Here is an 18,109-nt window from a genome sequence, read left to right as displayed (position 1 = left end):
ATTTCTATCATGACTTTATTTGGGGTGGAAAGGGTTAGGATGAAAACAAATAGCAAAGGATTTTATTTTGAAGTTTATTTTGGTCAATACCAGGACAAAGACAAAGGAACAACTAAAGACAGAATCTACAGTAAGAGTTTGTTACAGACAGAAGCCAGAACAGGGGTGATCAAGTTAATTATAAACATGCAGAATTTTATCTAAATCATGGTCAGCACATTGCCTTTGTACTGGGTATAGAGGACATGGACTTGGCCCTCACTAAGCTACAGGCCCATAGTAAGAGTGCTTTCTATTATGGTTGTGAGAATGGGGGGAGGCAAGGAGGTGGGTGAGAACAGCTTAGCTTTCTAATGGGTCTTTCTTTGACAATAATGAGGAGTACTCAGCGGGCCTTTAAGCAGAGCTTATAAATTGGAGGGATGTTGCCAAAGCCTGAGATCCGAGGAGTGATGTCAATGTCAGCAGGTGGCACCAGAGAATGTAATGAGAAGTTCTGAAGGATGGAGGTGAAGTAGAGGAAGAGTTCCATGCGGGCCATGCTTTCCCCCAGACAGACACGCTTTCCTGAGGACACAGAAAGGATTGGAAGGGAGGGTCACACCTACAAGATGATGAAGATGTGGGGACTTACTGGCATGCCCACCCCTCTGAGCCTTAGCTACTTGATCACTATCTCAGGTCATGACTGTATCTACCTTATAGGGTCATTATCAAGACTCAGTCAGTTCCTACAGTTAGTGCCCATCTAGGGTCTGCAATTAGAGGGTCTCAACACGTGGCAGCTATTTCTTTGATGGTTCAGATTCCACTGAATCCAAGGTAAAAATGGTTCTGAAGGATCTATGAATTTCAAAGCTGTGTTCATTTCAATTCCTCAAAGGTTTTTCAAATGCCAGACATCAATGAGAGAAAAAAGTGAAAGCTCATGTTTAAATAGTGCTTATTGTTTGTTAAAAACCTTTTCAAAGGTCTAAAGAGGTTAGTCTTGTACAGGTACAAGGACCCAATGATATATGTAAATGTATTGTTTACCTAAAATGTACTACTAAAAGAATTTAAGGAAAAAAGAAAGATTAATCTCCATTTCACAGATGAGAGCTGGAATAATTCACTCTGATTCCAGGTTCCACATGGCTTTCACTTAAAATCCCATTACTCTAAGACAGTGATGGCAAACCTCCTAGAGACAAGTGCCTAAACTGCAACCCAAAACCCACTTGTTCATCTCAAAGTTCCAACACTGCAATTAAACCTGAATTCTGAGGTTTTAGTTTAGGAAAAAACAACTCATACATTAACATCTTTTGTCTTAAAAGAAAAAGCAAATAACATATGTACTATAGGTTTGCCACCACTGCTCTAAGACCGTGCATCCTGAAACTACTGGGATAAATGTGCCTTGCTACTTGCAGGGCATTCCCAAACTAGAAATGCTTTGCATATTTTTAAATGTTTGTAAAAGAATTTTTAAATGATATTTTTTGATATGTGAAATTAAATAAAATTTAAATTTCAGTGTTGATAAATAAATTTTGGTGGCTCATATACAAGATAATTTATTTAATTGTTGTCAGTGCAATGGTAGAGATGAGTAGTTCAGATGAGGATCACATGGCTACCAAAGCCTAAAATATTTTGTATCTTTTTCTAACCAAAAAAGGTTGCTGATCCTTTGTTTTATGCTGTTATTGCTCTAACAGTTTTTTAAATCATTAGAGTCAATGAAACTAATACCTCCTTATACTGGGATTCTAGGATTTTGCGATTCTACGACATTACCTTCAACTTCTCCTTTCTCATTTGGACTTCAAAAGATAGTTGTAGCACTTATCTGGGAGGTGGGGTAACTTAGAGCATGGACACCTACCAGAAGAAAAGGGTACAAAGGCTTCATTCTTCTTGAAGCATCCTTGCTCATCCAGGAAATGTTGGGGATAGAAGGCATCTGGGTAGCAGAAGTATTTTGGGTCACGGAGGACTGAACCAAGCAAGGGATACACATCTGTGCCCTGGAATGATGATGGAAGTAATTAGGAGAAATCAGTGATGCACAAAAAGGGTGGAAAACCAAGAGAGAAAGGTGAAGGAGTGGCCACAAGTATGCAAACCTACCTTGGGGAGGAAATACCCCCGGAACTGAGTGTCCCGGATGACGATATGGGGGACACCCATGGGCACAATGTCGGTCAGTCTCTGTATCTCGTGGATGACGGCATCCGTGTAGGGCATCTTAGACCGGTCATCCACACTTGGGATCCGGTGTGGTCCAATCACCTGGTTAATCTCTTCATAGATCTTAGCTAGATCAGAAAACATAGCAGAAAAGATGGAGAGATTATCCCTATCTCCAGTAGAAGAGATCTCTGAGGATGAAGGCTGTGTGTGTTTTTATTGCTTCTTTATAAACTGGTAAGTCTGTGGTGTTTAATAAATTCTTAGCAGACAATGGGAGGCACACAACCTTGAGCCTTGAATGTCAGACAGGACATCTGGTCTTTACTTAAAAACACCAAAAAGCCATGCAAGGCTTGTTTGAACTTCACTAGGAAAGAGAATAGACAATTTTGAGATTTTCTTCAAGGGAGAAATTAGCTCCTCATTGGAATTACTCAAACAGACCAGACTGAAATTTACTAAAGATGGATTCTATTTGCTTTTGGTGTTGCATTTAACCAAACAACCATCAAAGATAACCACCTCCTACCTTCTAAAACCTGTGAATGTCATGTATGTAGGATAACAAATGGACTTTAAAGCAGATAACATTAAGAATTTTATGAAGAGGGCCGGGGATTTAGCTCAGTGGTGCCACTGCCTGCCTCACAAGCTCAAGGTCCTGAGTTCGATCCTTGGTACCAAAAAAAATTTATGAAGATATTACCCTGAATTACCTATATTGACCCTAATAAAGTCATTTGTGTCTATATAAAACAGAAGCAGGATTAGAGTTAGGAGATGTGACAAGAAAGCAAATAGAAACGCTTTAAGCAGAGAAAAGATGCTATACTACTGGTTTTGAAGATGCAAAAAAGAGTCATGTGGCCAGGCATGGTGCTGCACATCTGAAATCCTAGCACTGGCGAGGCTGAGGCAGGAGGATTGATGAGAATTCATAGCTAGCCTGAACTGCATGGCAAGACCCTGTCTCAGCAAACAAACAAACAGTCATGCACTCTGAAATACAAGGAATGCAACCCCCCAAAACTGGAAAAGGCCAGGAATTAGATCCAACCTTAGTTTCAGCCTAATGCAAGCCTTCTGAACTTCTGACTCCAGTATAGTAAGATAATAAACGTGTTGTTTAAAATACTAAGTTTCAGCAGTCATAGGAAACATATACAGTCACCAGGTTAGATTAAATTAGTGGCCTCTCATGTCAGACATTTTAAGATTACATATCCTAAAGTTCTGAAGGGTGAAAAGTCAGAGCTTTGTGATTCTAAATTTTCAAGATGATGTCTTCTCGCCTGTTATGAGTAGGAGGTACCAGATTAGTAAATAGTTCATGGTGAACTGACCTTCCACTTCAGGATACTTCATTAGCAGCAGGAATCCATAACGTAGTGTAGAGCTCACTGTTTCTGTGCCAGCAAAGAAGAGGTTGAGAGTGGTGAGGACCAAGTTCTTGAGGTTGAATTCTGTGTGGGGATTATTTTTTTCCTGAAAGTGAGGAATGTAGTAAACAGAATTATCCTCTTGTGTCTCTATTTTCTTATGTTGTCTCTGAATGAAGGGTAGGCATTTGTGAAAATACAATTGATGAGTAAACAAAGTCTAGGAGAGGAAACAACCAGAGCAAAATTCATGAGGCAGGAGTGTTCTTTGTGTATTAGAGAAGCAGCAAGGCAGAGGCCAGTGTAGTTGGAATGGATGAACAATGAGTAGAATGAGAAGAGAAGAAAATGAAATCACATGTAAGATGTTAAATTTGGGTGCAATTTTAAATCACCAAGTGCTAAATTTCTCTAATAAAAAACATAAATTTCTAAAGCTCCAAAATTCTGAGAATCAATGGTACAGATATATTAAACATATAAATTTCCACATTTCTAAGGCCTTAAACTTTTAATATTAAAGTTTAAATTGGAGTTTAAAGACTAAGTTAAGCCCCCGCCTCCATCCCAGGCTCCTAGGGCAGAGAAGCTCAGCCTGTCCCAGCACCCGGGAGCTCCCCGCCTCCATCCTGGGCTCCTAGGGTGGGGAAGCTCAGCCGGTCCCAGAACCCAGAAGGAAGCTCCCCCGCTGCCATCCCAAGCTCCTAGGGCAGAGAAGGTGAGCCATGTGGGTGCCAGAAGCACTCCTTCCCATGGAAATGAGAAGACACGTAAACAAGTCTCAAAAACAGACTTCTGGATCACCTACGGCAACCCCAAAGGGAAACGGGATGGAACAATCTGATACTCAACCACCTGGACTCTCTGAACTGGCAATAAAGGAGGATCTGGGAAAAATGAAATCAGAAATAATTACTCAGATAACAGCAAAGATTTTGCTCATGGTGCAAGGCTTGATTAATAAATCTAGAGAGGATGCAGATAAAAAAATAGAGGATCTGAGGAACATGATGGAATCCCAACATAGGAAACAAATGGAATCCATAAAACAGATACAAACAGATTTCCAAGAGATTAACAACTCCATCGAAAGTCTGCACAGCAGAATGAACCAATGTGAGGATAGAATTTCACATATAGAAGATAAGATTGCAATTAGTGACCAGGAAAAGAAAAATTGCTTTAAAATTGTAAGGGAACATGAGAAATCAATCCAGCAGCTGCTAGACGATGCAAAGAGGAATAACATAAGACTGATTGGAGTCAAAGAAGAAAGAGGAGAGAGTGCAGATGACATAAAAAAACTCTTCACAGAAGTGATGGCAGAAAACTTCCCAAGGATGGGAAAAGAACTTGACATACAGATAAGTGAGGCATATAGGACTCCAGCTAGCCTTAATTAAAAAAAAATCTACACATAGGCATATAATAGTTAGGACTCCAGAAATCCAACAGAAGAACAAAATTCTACAAGCAGTGAGAGAAAAGAAACAAATCACATACAAAGGAAAGCCCGTCAGAATCACAGCAGACTTCTCAATGCAAACCCTCAAGGCAAGAAGAGCTTGGAGTGATGTATTTCAAGCCCTAAAGGAAAACAGCCTCCAACCCAGATTGATGTACCCTGCAAAACTATCTTTCAAAATTGATGGAGAAATAAGATACTTTCATGACAAAGAACATGTCAGGAACTTCAAGAATACCTAACCAGCACTCCAAAAAATTTTAGACAATACCCTAGGAGAAGACAATGAGGATCACAACCCCAGGAAACCCAGCAGAATGAATCCATTGGGCGTGACAAATTAAACGCAAAGGGGGAGAATCCAACAAAAAGAAAAAGTCATGACAAGGCTTTTAAAACTTTTAACTTCATCTCCCTAATGAGTGTATAATTCAATCTTATTATGGTACTGATTAGTATTTTTCTGATTCTAGAGTTGCACACCTTTCCTTGCACTACACTGGCTATTTATCATCTTATGTCTACATTTTAATTGGGTTGTCTATTAATGAGCTCTAAGAATTCTTTATATATTCTGGTCATAGGTTATATGTATTGGAAATATGGTCTGTTTAAGGACTACTGTTCATTTTAATGATGTCATTTAAAGTTCTAAATTTTGATGGAATCCCATTTATCAATTTTTTTCTTTTATGCATCATGTTTTTTGTATCCTAGGTAGTTCTTGCCTACCCTGAATTCATAAATATTTTCCCTTATAATTTCTTCTTAAAGTTTTATACTTAGGCTTTCATGTTTAGGTTCATAGATCCCTTCAAGTTATTTTCATGTATGGAAATAAAGGGTTGAGGTTCATTTTTTATATATGGATACCAGGTGTTCTAGTGCTGTTTGCTGCAAACACTATCTCTTCCTCGGCTCTTGAATTGAGTTTATATTCTATAAAATGCTAATGTTAAATAATCTTTGAAAACTCAGTGGACCATATATATGTGGTTCTATTTCTAGATTCTCTGTTTTATTCCAATGATCTATACATCTTTCCTTACACCAACACTTCCTTGATTACTGTAGCTTTAGAAGAAGTCTTAAAATTAGGTATTAAACGTCTTCCAACACTGTTTTTGTTTTTGTTTTTAACTTTTCTAGGTCCTTTGTATTCCTACATAACTTTTAAATTTCAATATCCAATACTTCATTTTTAGCAAGTATACACAGACCTGAATTCTAGGGGCTCCTAGAGATTTCTTAGTATTTTCTCTGTAGATGATCATTTCATCTACATATAAATATTTTGCTTCTGCTGTGCCAATCCTATCCTAGTTGTGTCATTTTATTGCCATACTATTTTGGTGGGGCCTAGGTTTCAAAGTTTAATGGACAGATGAAGAGTAAGCATATCTGCCCTTGTTCCCCACCTTAGGGAGAAAGCATTGCATCTTCTCCATTTATATAAGGCATTCTTGCTGGAAGTATGGAGTACATGTCTTTAATCTGTTGAGAAGTTTCTGTTCTACTTCTAGGATCCTGATAGCTTTTACCATGAACAGTTGTAGAATTTAGTCCAATACTTTTTCTCCAACTAGTGACAGGATCATATGGTTTTTTCCTTTCCTCTGTTTAAATGATGACTTTTGGGGGTGGATCTTTCAATGCTGAACCAACACTGTCATCCCTATAACAAAACCACTTTCTACATATGGCCAGATCTGACTTCCAATAGTTTGTTTTGTTAAACAAATTTCTACCTATGTTCATACATTTTTCTTCTATTATCTTTATCCAATTTTAGGATTAGCACAATGTTGAGTTCCTAAAATGAGGGGAGAAGTGTTCCTTCTTTTTTCTGCTTTAATTGTTTGATATAATTTATCAGTTAAAATGTTTATGAGCCTGCTGTTGTCATGTAGGTAGGTTTTCAAGCTAGGAATATACTTTCTTTAATAGGTGCTACTCAAATTTTATATTTCCTCCAGAGTTAGTTTCATTAATTTGTCTTCCAAGGTACTTCTTAGAAGTTGTCAAATTTATTTCAAAAATGATTTTTGTAATATGCTTTTTATATCCTTTTAAATTCTGTAAAATCTGTGGTAATGTCTCCTAGATCTTAACATGGTAATTAAAAAAAATGTACAACTGATATTGTGTAACAGGAAGAAAAGGTCTAAAAGACCAGGGGAATTGGCAGGGGTAGGGAAAGTGAAAAAAGGGAAAGAAAAAAATATGAAAAGAGGAAAAAAAAGGGAAACAAGGTCTTTGCAAATAGGGAATGGTGGAGGGGGTGAAGGGAGGGCAAGGGAAGGGGCAAAAAATAAGAACCAAGATACTCATGTAAAGGTACAAGATCCTAATGATGAATGTAACTGTACTGTATACCTAAAATGTACCAATAAACTTAATGGGAAAAAATAAAGACTAAGTTAAATTTCTTAAAGGACTTGTTGTACCTTTCTGGAAATGTAAGTCTCTGGCATAAATAATTAGGAAGCTGTAACATTTTAAGTTTTTATGTTGCTAAAATTTCTAGATTCAAAGTCTATGTGAAAGAAAATGTGAGATACATACACACACACACACACACACACACACACACACACAATGGAGTATTATTGAGCCATGGTAAAGAAGGAAGTCCTGTCACTTGGAGCAAAATGGATGGATATTTCATGCTAAATGAAATAAACCAGACACAGAAGGACAAATACTGCAATGCACTTTTATATGGAGAAGCTAAAAAGTCTGCCTGAAAGTAGAGGAGTGATTACTAGAGAATGGGAAAGTTGAGTAGAAAGACCAACATTGGACTTGTCCTGGGCATACTGTATGCATGAATAAAAACACAATATTAATTATCACCCATGAATATGTAAAATTGATATATGTTAATAAAAATAAATGTTTGATCTCACTGATTTTCAAAAGTTTATTTTGTGTGTAAGAGTTTATAGCATTATACCTTCTATATCTCATCTATAGATAAAAGTAAGCCATGTGAAATAATATTTGCTCTTTTACCCCAAACATTTGTAAATAGATTGAAATCTGCAGACACTAGGGATTGAAGAGTTGAGAGAAAAGGATTGGCAGTAGGGGATCAGGTACCTGGTGCATCTTGATGAGGAAGCAGTCAATGAAGTCCCGAGGGTTTTGGGGATCAAGAGATTCTTCATTAATCTTGACCCTGGATGCAATGAAGTCCTTTAGCTTCTCAATCAAATAATAGATGCGATTGTGCCTTCCTGGGAAATATTGCATGATTCCCGAGTACATGTCATATAGCTGTGGGGAATAGGTAAAGGAAATTTATCAGTTACTGGCACCAGGAACAAAGTGAGCTGTCTGGAATCAGAGACCTGGGCTCTAAATCCAGTGTTGGTTCCCAGAACTGGATATGGACCTTTGATTCTTGGAATCTCAGACACATTGATAGTTGTCTCCCAGGGCTGTTGAGAAGATCAAGGGATTTATAGGCAAGTGCTTAGTTGATGGAGATCAAGGTATGGGTAGAGAAGACACCAGTGGTCACCTGTGCCCAGGGGATGCTCATCTCAATGAAACTCTCATTGATCAACTGCAGCAGATTCAGGAACTGCTTGTCCTCATAGTCGAAGCGGCTTCCAAAGACAACAGAACTAATGACGTTGGAGACAGTGCGGCTCAGGAAGAAGGTAGGTTCAATTGGGGCACCTGTGTGATGGAAATTGTCTAAACTGAAGGCCATAGTTAGCAATACAGGTTGCGGAATCCCTCAGTAGTGAGTTTGACTCCTAGATCTACTGTGTAATAGCCTATGTAAGTTACTTCATTTTTGTGTTTAAGTCTAGATTTCCCAATCTGCAAAATGGTTAAGAAATCCCAGGGTCGGGGATTTAGCTCAGTGGTGCTGTGGCTGCCTAGCAATTGCAAAGTCATGAATTCGATCCCTGGTACCACACACACACACAAAAAGTCCCAACTTATTAGTTCATGAAAATTCAATATTATCCATGTAAATTTCTTAGCACAGTGCCTAACATGTAATAAACACTCAAGAAATACTGGTAGAAGTTAATCATTATTTCTATTATTATTACTTAAATGTGTTTGTGATAGAGTCACAGATTTGAGAGAAAATATGATAGTAAGGAACATATTTCCAAAAAAAAAAAAAAAAAAGAGAAGGATACCTAGATGCTATCTAGCTCTACCAATAATTCCATTTAGGCTATTGAGAAAATCCTTCCCTAGGCCTGAGCTATACCATCTGTCAGATGGGATGATGGTCAGGAAACTGGATTTCGGAACAATTTCTCCAGAACAATGCACATACTGACAAGTATATAATTTTACAAATAATTCTGGGTGTATGTAGCCCATCCATAGAGTCCATAAGAGGAACCTCTGATTTAGATAAATGTATCTTTATTTCTATATTTTTGTTATTTGTTTCTGTTTTTCCTTGATCCTGAGTCTTTTCTCTTTAAACCCCATTAGTTCCATACTTTACTTTTAGGGGGAAACTGGTCTCCTGTAAGCATATAATAAAATGGGCAAAGTTTCAGAGTTGCAAGATGAAAAATTTTTAAAGAATTGCTCCACAATAAGATAAATACACTTAACACTATTTAACTGTTCATTTAAAAATGGTGAAGATGGTACATTCCATGTTATTTTAGTTTTTGGTTTTTTTTGGTACTGGGGATTGAACTTGGGTCCTTCCGCTTGCAAGGCAGGCAGTGGAACCACTGAGCTAAATCCCCAGCTCCATGTTATTTTATATAGCACAATAAGAATATATAAACACAATGAAATTTGATCCTGTCTCCAGAAGAAGGCACAAACTCATACACAATCAAAACCCATGTGAAATTTCACAAGTTCACAGACTCCACTGATTAAAATTTCTAATCAAGTGGTCTGTAAGATCCTTCCATATTCATTTTCAACATAGATTGCTGGAAATCTCAGTGAATCCTTACCATTTTTCATCCTTTTCCTCTCAGAGCTTTCTTCCATGAAGGCACATCATCTCATGACTTAGCTCTCTATAACCACTCACTCACCTACTCTCCCTCCCCCATGTGGCCCTCATACCCTTGGTCTTCCAAAATTCCTTCATTAGGTAGCTGGCCTCCTCCTGGATCCGCTCCTCAATGCTCCGCTTTCCCATCCCAAAGTCCCGAAGGATACTCAGGGAAAAACGTCGAAGAATCCTCCATCGCTCTCCATTGGCCAGAGCTACACCTGCCAGGATTTCATTGTCAGGCTCCTGCCTGCCCTCCCCTTTCTGATGTCAACTCTGTGCTATGCAAGGACAGAGTATAAAAATTATTTTACTCTAAAGAAAGCACCTCTCAAACATGCAGAATGGGGACAATAAGATTCTCTCCCTTCAGGACCCTCAAAAGCTGTCCAGACGGAAGTGGTAGAATCAGGCTAAGAATGACCTGGGGAGACTGAGGAGAGTTTTTTATAGTACAGAAAGCTGAATGAATAATTTCATGAATGCATAATATGGATAGAATGCCATAAGAGGTCCCTCGGATGGGAATATTAATTCTATTTTCTGTATACAATTTGGATTTTCTAGACATGCAAACGTGTAGGCAGAAGCTCACACTTGTACATCAATACATCCACACAAAAAGAGTTATCATGTAGTAAGACACATTTAGAAATGACTTGGGGAGGTGATTGGTGGCTTGGTGAAGAATTTGGAAACTCAATGAAATAACTTTAGAAAGTTGGTGAATGGAAGGAAGAGTTTATGACTGGATGATGGAAGAGTCTGTGAATGGATGGATGGATGAAAGACTTAATAAATGAGTCAATTTAATGGATGGATGGTTTCAAATAGATGGATAATATAAGGATGGATGGGTAGATGGAAAGTTTAACAGATGTACAAATGATGGAGGGATTAATAAATGAATTGGTAGAATGATGGATAGCTGGATAAATGAAAATTAATTGACACATACATACATATTTAGATGGAAATACATTTGAAAGCAAAGAATGATGAATGTTTTTGATGGATTCATGGAGCAATGGGTTGAAGAAAGATATAGGAATAGAGAGATGGATAGATGAAAGGATGAAAAAAATGAGATAAGCCTTCTTCATTTTGAAGGATGTGGGGAGTTAGCAGTAGAGGTTAGCAGTAGTGGTAACACTAAAAGAGAATCTTCCTAAATTGAGACAGAGACCTATGTGTTGGATATATGTAGATAAGAAGTGTGGAGGCTTCAGTAGGTACACAAAGACTATCACATTAATAAATTAAAAGGGGCCGGGGATTTAGCTCAGTGGTTTTGCTGCCTGCTGCACAAGCATAAGGACCCGAGTTCAGTCCCAGGTACCAAAAAAAAAAAAAATAAATAAATAAAATAAAAAAAATAAAAGGAAGAACAGAAAAAAAGACAGCAAGCCTCAGATATCTTGAATTCAAAACAAAGTGGTTCTACCACTGTGTAACATCATCTAAACTTTCTACTGCTGGTCTTCTCATTTGTGAAATTAGTATAAGATTAATAACTTTTCAAGTAAATGCAATGATTCTTATAGAGTATCTTTCAAAGAACTTGGAACATACTGGAGTGCTTTCTGGTCATTTCTGTTGTTGTTGTTGTTACTTACCATAACCTTGGAAGTTTCGCTCTATTGAAGCTATTTCTCCACGTCCACTGAAATCATCTGCTTGGTCTACCAGCGCTTCCTTCACTGCCTCATGTCCACATAAAACAACTACTGGCCGGGGACCCATGTACACTGTGAACACTGAGCCATATTTCTCATGGAGCTGGGGGTGAAGGAAAACACCAGAGGAGGGAGTACATTGGAGCATGACATATAAATCAGTCAAGGACTTGAGAATGGGGAGGTTTCAGGGGTACAAATGTGATAAAAATATATAAAGGTAAATGCTCTGATTGGAAGAACTATTGGGGAAAAGACATGAAACTCTTGACTTCTGTGATCCTGAACAAGAACTACCCCTATACTTTAAAGTCTTAGTTTCCTCACCTATAAAATGATGGACCTGGATAAGATGAAATCCAAGATCCACACTCCTCTCTCTAACTAAACTGCTTAATTTCTAGAATCTTAAGATTTCACGATAGTGTCTCAAAGTTCTAAGACAATTTATGTACAAGTCCTTGTGCTTAAAGATATAAGCCCAGCCTGCTGCACAAGCTCAAGGACCCAAGTTCAATCCCCAGTACCAAAAACAAAACAAAATAAAACAAAACAAACAAACAAACAAAAGATATAAGCCCAAACTCCTGGGATGGTGACAGTTTTATTCCAATGGTCTAAGAGTTTATGTTTCCAAGATTTTAAGAACTGGGGTTTTGAAATTCTAAGATTACAAACTGTTTCCATGTCTGTGCTTTAGAATGTTCTATGTGCATCTAGCTATAGGATTAGTTGCTTCTGGGCCTAAGAGAAGAGGTAGACAGACTCACCTTCATTAAAGACTGAAAAGTCCCTTCAGTTCGCACTTGAAGCAGGTTTCCTAGGAAAGGGATTGGTGTAGGACCTGGGGGCAGCTTTCCCCCCTTGTTTGTTCTTTTCCAGGCAATGAGGATGAGCAGACAAGACAAGTAGAGTGCCAGAAAGATGGTGAAGGCCCCTCCCAGCTCCATGGTTACAAGTAGAGGGATTGTGTCCTGAGGTCTAGATCCTGCCTAAATAGTTCTGGAAGACCAGCTGACACTGAAATCTGAATACCCTGGGATTCCAGTTTTCCAAGTGTGGATGTCATTAAGAAAGAGAATGCTTTATCTGGCAGTGGTTATGTAATCTATAATCTCCATGTAAGTATTAAATTCACCCAGGGAAAATCTAAACGAGCCATTGCCCTTTCTTCAGATTTTAAATTTCCTAGTTCTCCTTCAGTTCAGGTCCTGGTTCTACATTTTTTGTGAGGCATGGGAGGCAGCTGAATATCTTGTTTGGTTATTGAATTTAGGATTCAAACAATTTAGGTTCAAATTTCAACTCCACTTTTCTTCTTTGGACAAGTCATCTAATCTATGGACCTCCTTTTCTCACCTTTGAAGCAGAGTAACCATGCTGTTTTAGAAAGTCTTGATCAACTGCAGAGAAGACGCCTTTGTTTATCCTCTAGTTAGAGATGAACCTACTTAGTTCTTTAATAAAGGTGAAATTTTAGAATAGCAAGAGAAATAATAAAGTGAAAAGGTTTGTACAACAATTTGCATTCTACTCAGGATAATATTAAGTAACACTAATCAAAGATTACTTGTGTTGGCTTATCAAAACTTAGCTTGTGTACATGTGTGTATGTATGCATGTGTATGTCTAAGATGTAGAGAACACCACTGAGCCTTGGGCTCTAGATGAAAACATCACTTCTAGGAACAGTGCTTAGTGAATGTTCTCCTTAATAATCTAAGTAAGTGATTCTCAACACTTTTTATACCAAATAGCTTCAAATTTTATTTACTCTCCTGATAGAAAATCCTGGGTATTATATCCTACCTGTGTATATTAATAAACAAAACCCAATGATCTTCCCACATGTCTGGATTATTAGACTTGAAAATTGAACTCCTTAGGTTACCTGCAGATTTTGATAATCAGTGCCATGTGTCCAGGAAGAGTGGTGGGAATTCTGGGAAGACTAAATAGTTCATGCACCATCTTCTGTGCCTTAGATTGTGGTCTGCATGTTTTTCATAGAGTAGAGACTCAGCAATATGCTACCTCCTTTCACCTTCTACGTTTGCCTCTCCCTCTTATTCTGATCCTCCCTACTTCACAAAAGCCACATATACACATACATACATACACACACACTGATTCTGATCCTCCCTACTTCACACTGAACACACACATGCTCTTAAAGTAGTCTGGCCTATGGTGCAGTATGTGTGTGGTAGTAGGTGTGACTCTGGTTTTCCCATTCAGACAAGAAGGAAGAGAGAAAATATCCTTAACATACCTCCTTTCACCATCTCACCTCTAAGATAGGAAGTCAGGAGTGGAGGCACTTGAACTAAAAAGTGGAAGCAAACTAAAGAGGAATAGAGGAATAATCAGACAGCCAAAAACAGAAACAGAGAAAAGATGAGGTAGTTCATACCAGGTATCTGTGATGGAGATAGAGAACAAGACTGAGAGAAACAAAGGGAAAAGAGAGATGCAGAGAAACAGAACTACACTTAGATAAAAATAGAGCTAGAGATGGGGGGACATTTTCAATGAGTAGAAGAAATATTAATGTAGACAAAGACAAAAGAAAATTCAAATAAAAAGCCAAGGCAATAGGATTAGAAAGAAAAACACAGAAAAATGTTTCAGTAAAATTAAGATACAGACAGGCAGCGACATGGCTGAGAAGATAAGAGCAATCTTTCTCTCTCCCCCTTTCTCCATCTCTATATATCTATATATCTATATATATCTTTGTCTTTCTCAATAAAAAAGCAACAACACAGAGGGGAGAAATACAAACAGATTAAAGGCTAGAGATACAGGTGCAAAACAGAGACAAACCTAGTGAAATAGAAAATGATTTGGGCTCCACAGAATGTGTGCATGAAATGGAACCTGGCATTTTATGCCTACTTGTATGTTCCCCTTTCTGAGACTAAGAAATGCTGTGATACTGGCAGGATAGTCTTTATTTGTTAAGTATTGTCTTTGTGCCAGGCACTGAGCCATATGCTTGACAAGCTGATATGTTCTAACCCAACCAACAATCTTATGAAATATGTTATGTGATCAGGGGTTATTCAAGTCACCTTAAAGCACATGCTCGTACAACCTGGGACTGCTGGAGATACTTAAGGATTCCATGAGACTTCCTGAACAGGTGTGCATAGTTGGGGAACACCTTGCCTACTGGGAGAAAAGACATTCAGATGTTTTGAGTGCTTGGAAGGATAGCCCTTATTACTACTGGTTTGATACTTCATTTGAGAAAAGGTTATATTTCAAAGGCACCAAGATGCCTCTTGATATCTACTTTCCCCTTCTTACATAATCATAGAATTCTATCCAGCCATGTGGTTATCCAGAATAAAGACTGTGTTTCTAGGTTCCTTTATAGGTGAATGGAGCCATGTGTCCAAGTTCTCACCAATGATATTAAAGCAGGACTGGTACATGCAACTTCCACATTATGCTTCTAAAGGAAAGGGCCAAGATTTCTTCCTGGACATTTCCCCTTTCCTGCTGGCTGGAGGTAACAGAGGCAACACCTTAGAAAGAAGAAGTAAAAGTATGAAAGGAGCCTGGGACTTTTATACCATTGAACTACCTAGTCAGCCTTGAATTGCTTATATAGACTCATTAAGTGAAAAAAAAGCAAACTTCCATCTCACTTGAGCCCCATTAAAATGTTACTTTGGATTTTGGTTACAGCAGTTAAGCTATACCTAGAAAATTCTGTAAAAGTAGATGATAGATGATAGATAGATAGATAGATAGATAGATGATAGATAACTAGGCTTCTGTAGATAAAGAATGCTTGAAAAATCACTGAATCAAATATTTGTCCAGCTTCAGACATTTGCCTACTTTTTGTCACTGTCAGAGTACCACTTTAAATTGACTCTCCTTTTTTCAGAACTTAAATTAATTTTTGAAAATTCAAATTAAGATGAAAGCCTCATATCTCTCTCTTTACAGGGAAATTATCCATTTTGTAACATAACCAGAAAGTACATATGTATTAGTTTCCATATTAATAATGAGTTTCTGCATAATAAAACTCTCCAAAGCATACTAGTTTAAGATGAAAACAATAATATGTTATTTCCCACAGTGTCTGTGTGTTGATGTAATTTAATCCCATAATCTTCTCTAATCACTGGAAAGTATTCTTATTACTCATACCTACCCCAATTTATTTTGTGCATTTCCTTTCACTCTCAAACTGAAGCTTACTGCTGTAAAAAGATAGAGACAAACAAAATTAAAAAAATCAGAAATTTAAAAAGACCTAGAATTATAACATATTAGAGCCTGAAGCCATCTTAGATAAATTTTTAGTTCAGCGTTTCTCAAAAACATATGAAATTCATAATTTGAACCAATCCCAGAATGGTGTATAATAAGTTCCTAACGTATGAACGTTCAATTTGCAGACTTTCACAGATGCTAACAACCTCAGCTTACAAACATTCCCAGATGCAAATAAATCATGGGAAGTAGCTCATGTGTCTGCTGGACATTGTTACAGTTGTGATGATGTACACTTATTGTACTGTGCAATAGTGTACAGTAGTACAGTACAGTCAGAGATTTACAGTGTTTTTGTGTGTTTGCTTTTTTTTAATGCTTTATATCATATATTTGTGCCAAAGATGTATAAGACTCACTGTTAGACAAACAAATGAATCTGACTTATAAACATTCTCCAGGGAAGGAAGTCATTTATAAATTGAGGGCTTACTGTATAAATTATCAGTTGTAAAGTACCGTATTGCAAAATTACTTGGAAGGAAGATGCATGTATGAATATGAATATTGCCAGTAATGATAAGAAAAATATTTAGCAACAGACAGGCATGCTGACTGGAGTGTGATAGGAGCCTGGAGGTCTGCTAGTTGCTGAATTGTGTGGATATTGGTGCAATTTGGTCCTGGAGAAGTGCTCAAGTTACTTATTTATAAACCTCTTTCAAAGGATGGCTCTAACAACTCAAAGGAAGATTGCACTTGTGTGCATGTGCTGTGTTCTAGCCCTAGACAAGGTCCTCTAGAAATTCCCTTCCTCCCTGGGCAGGGACATTAGCAGAGCTTGACATAGAATTTGTAGGTGAGGGGCAGTAGTGTCAGAATTTGTGGAAGAGCTGATTATTAAATGTTCAGAAGTTTTATTAGCTAGTTGTGGAATCAAGTGTTCATTAAATTATGTAAACTTAAGGTAGAATGCATGATGTTTATAAAAGAAGGTAATAAATAACCAAGCCTCTCACTTCCCAATTACTTTATCATTATCTATGCCTTTGAGTTTATTTATGTCTTGCATCTGTACGACACAAATACTGTATGATGATGTGAATCAGCACATCTCTTTGCAACTCCATGTTTAATGATGTGATGTTGGTTGGTTGCTAGAAATTGACCATGGTGATTAGATTTACACCAGAAAAATTAGCAAACTCTAAAAATTGGTTCTTTTCTCCGCAACATCCAGCTCTTTAACCTTACCAGCACACTGCTGAGAGTCTATTTCTAAAACTGGAGACCTGGATTTGGTGTTGATGTCACAAGGTGGTCCAAAGAAGCATGAGAGAAGTTCTTCAGGTGTTTGCTGATATCAGGAGGATTTCCACACAGGCTGAGACTCCCCTGCATGTCTTCACCTTCCTGTGGGGGAAGGTGATGGACAGAATGGCTGAGCTGGGCCTCTGGGTCTAGTGTTTATGTCCCACATAATGGCATGTAGGGAGCATTCTGTGGCTTTAGAGGCGATCACATATAAAAACGAGAGAAAAGTGAGCCCTTCTCTTTGGACTTCTTTTCATTTGTACTCTGGTGATGATAGCAATGGGACTTTTTATATTTCATTGTAAGTTATTGATTGACACATAATAATTCTACTTCTGTATGTAGTATGATGTGATGTTCTAATTCATATATACATTATGTTAATGATCAAACCAGGGTAATGAGCATATCCATTACCTTAATTTTTTTCCCATTAAGTTTATTGGTACATTTTAGGTATAAAATACAGTTACATTCATCATTGGGATCTTGTACCATTACATGAATATCTTGGTTCTTATTATTTTCCCCTTCCCCTGCCCTCCCTTCACCCTCTGCACCTTTCCCTATTTGCAAAGACTTTGTGTCCATTTTTTCCTTTTCTCATATTTTTTCTTTTCCCATTTTTCCTTTCCCCTACCCCTCCCACTTCCCCTACTCCTTTAGACCTTCTCTTCCTATTATACAATATCAATTATACATTTTAAAAATTATAATATCAAGATCTAGGAGACATTACCACAGATTTTGCAGAGTTTAAAAGGATATAGAAAGCATATTACAAAAATGTTTTTTGAAATAAATTTGACAACTTCTAAGAAGTACCTTGGAGGACAAATTAATGAAACTGACTCTGGAG

The 18,109-nt window shown here is 37.7% G+C and overlaps 1 protein-coding gene across 1 annotated transcript; it reads right to left on the bottom strand.

Moving 5' to 3' along the window:
* Positions 1–14: 14 nt before the first annotated feature.
* Positions 15–17,345, bottom strand: LOC101710356 (cytochrome P450 2G1). Its single transcript, XM_004874248.3, has 11 exons — positions 17,191–17,345; positions 15,875–15,923; positions 12,471–15,233; positions 11,641–11,803; positions 10,096–10,245; positions 8,549–8,709; positions 8,125–8,301; positions 3,522–3,663; positions 2,116–2,303; positions 1,871–2,012; positions 15–567 (listed from the first exon to the last, which is right to left on the bottom strand). Exons 3-11 carry the CDS (start codon positions 12,648–12,650, stop codon positions 386–388), a joined length of 1,485 nt encoding a protein of 494 aa, XP_004874305.1. The 5' UTR covers positions 12,651–15,233; positions 15,875–15,923; positions 17,191–17,345; the 3' UTR covers positions 15–385.
* Between the last annotated feature and the right edge of the window lie 764 nt (positions 17,346–18,109).

This window comes from Heterocephalus glaber, unplaced genomic scaffold, assembly GCF_053883595.1.
Source record: "Heterocephalus glaber isolate CG9 unplaced genomic scaffold, H.glaber_assembly_v1.0 deba00001002, whole genome shotgun sequence".
NCBI lineage: Eukaryota > Metazoa > Chordata > Mammalia > Rodentia > Bathyergidae > Heterocephalus > Heterocephalus glaber.
Note: the sequence above shows the minus strand (reverse complement) of the source record. Positions and strands in the feature narration are given on the sequence as shown.

Excerpts from the sequence above, each read along its gene's own strand:
- LOC101710356 (XM_004874248.3), bottom strand. The coding sequence starts at position 12,650 with ATGGAGCTGGGAGGGGCCTTCACCATCTTTCTGGCACTCTACTTGTCT. Across the intron at positions 11,804-12,470 it reads CTTTTCAGTCTTTAATGAAG|CTCCATGAGAAATATGGCTC; the intron begins GTGAGTCTGTCT and ends CTTCACCCCCAG. Across the intron at positions 8,710-10,095 it reads GGAATTTTGGAAGACCAAGG|GTGCCCCAATTGAACCTACC; the intron begins GTATGAGGGCCA and ends TCCATCACACAG.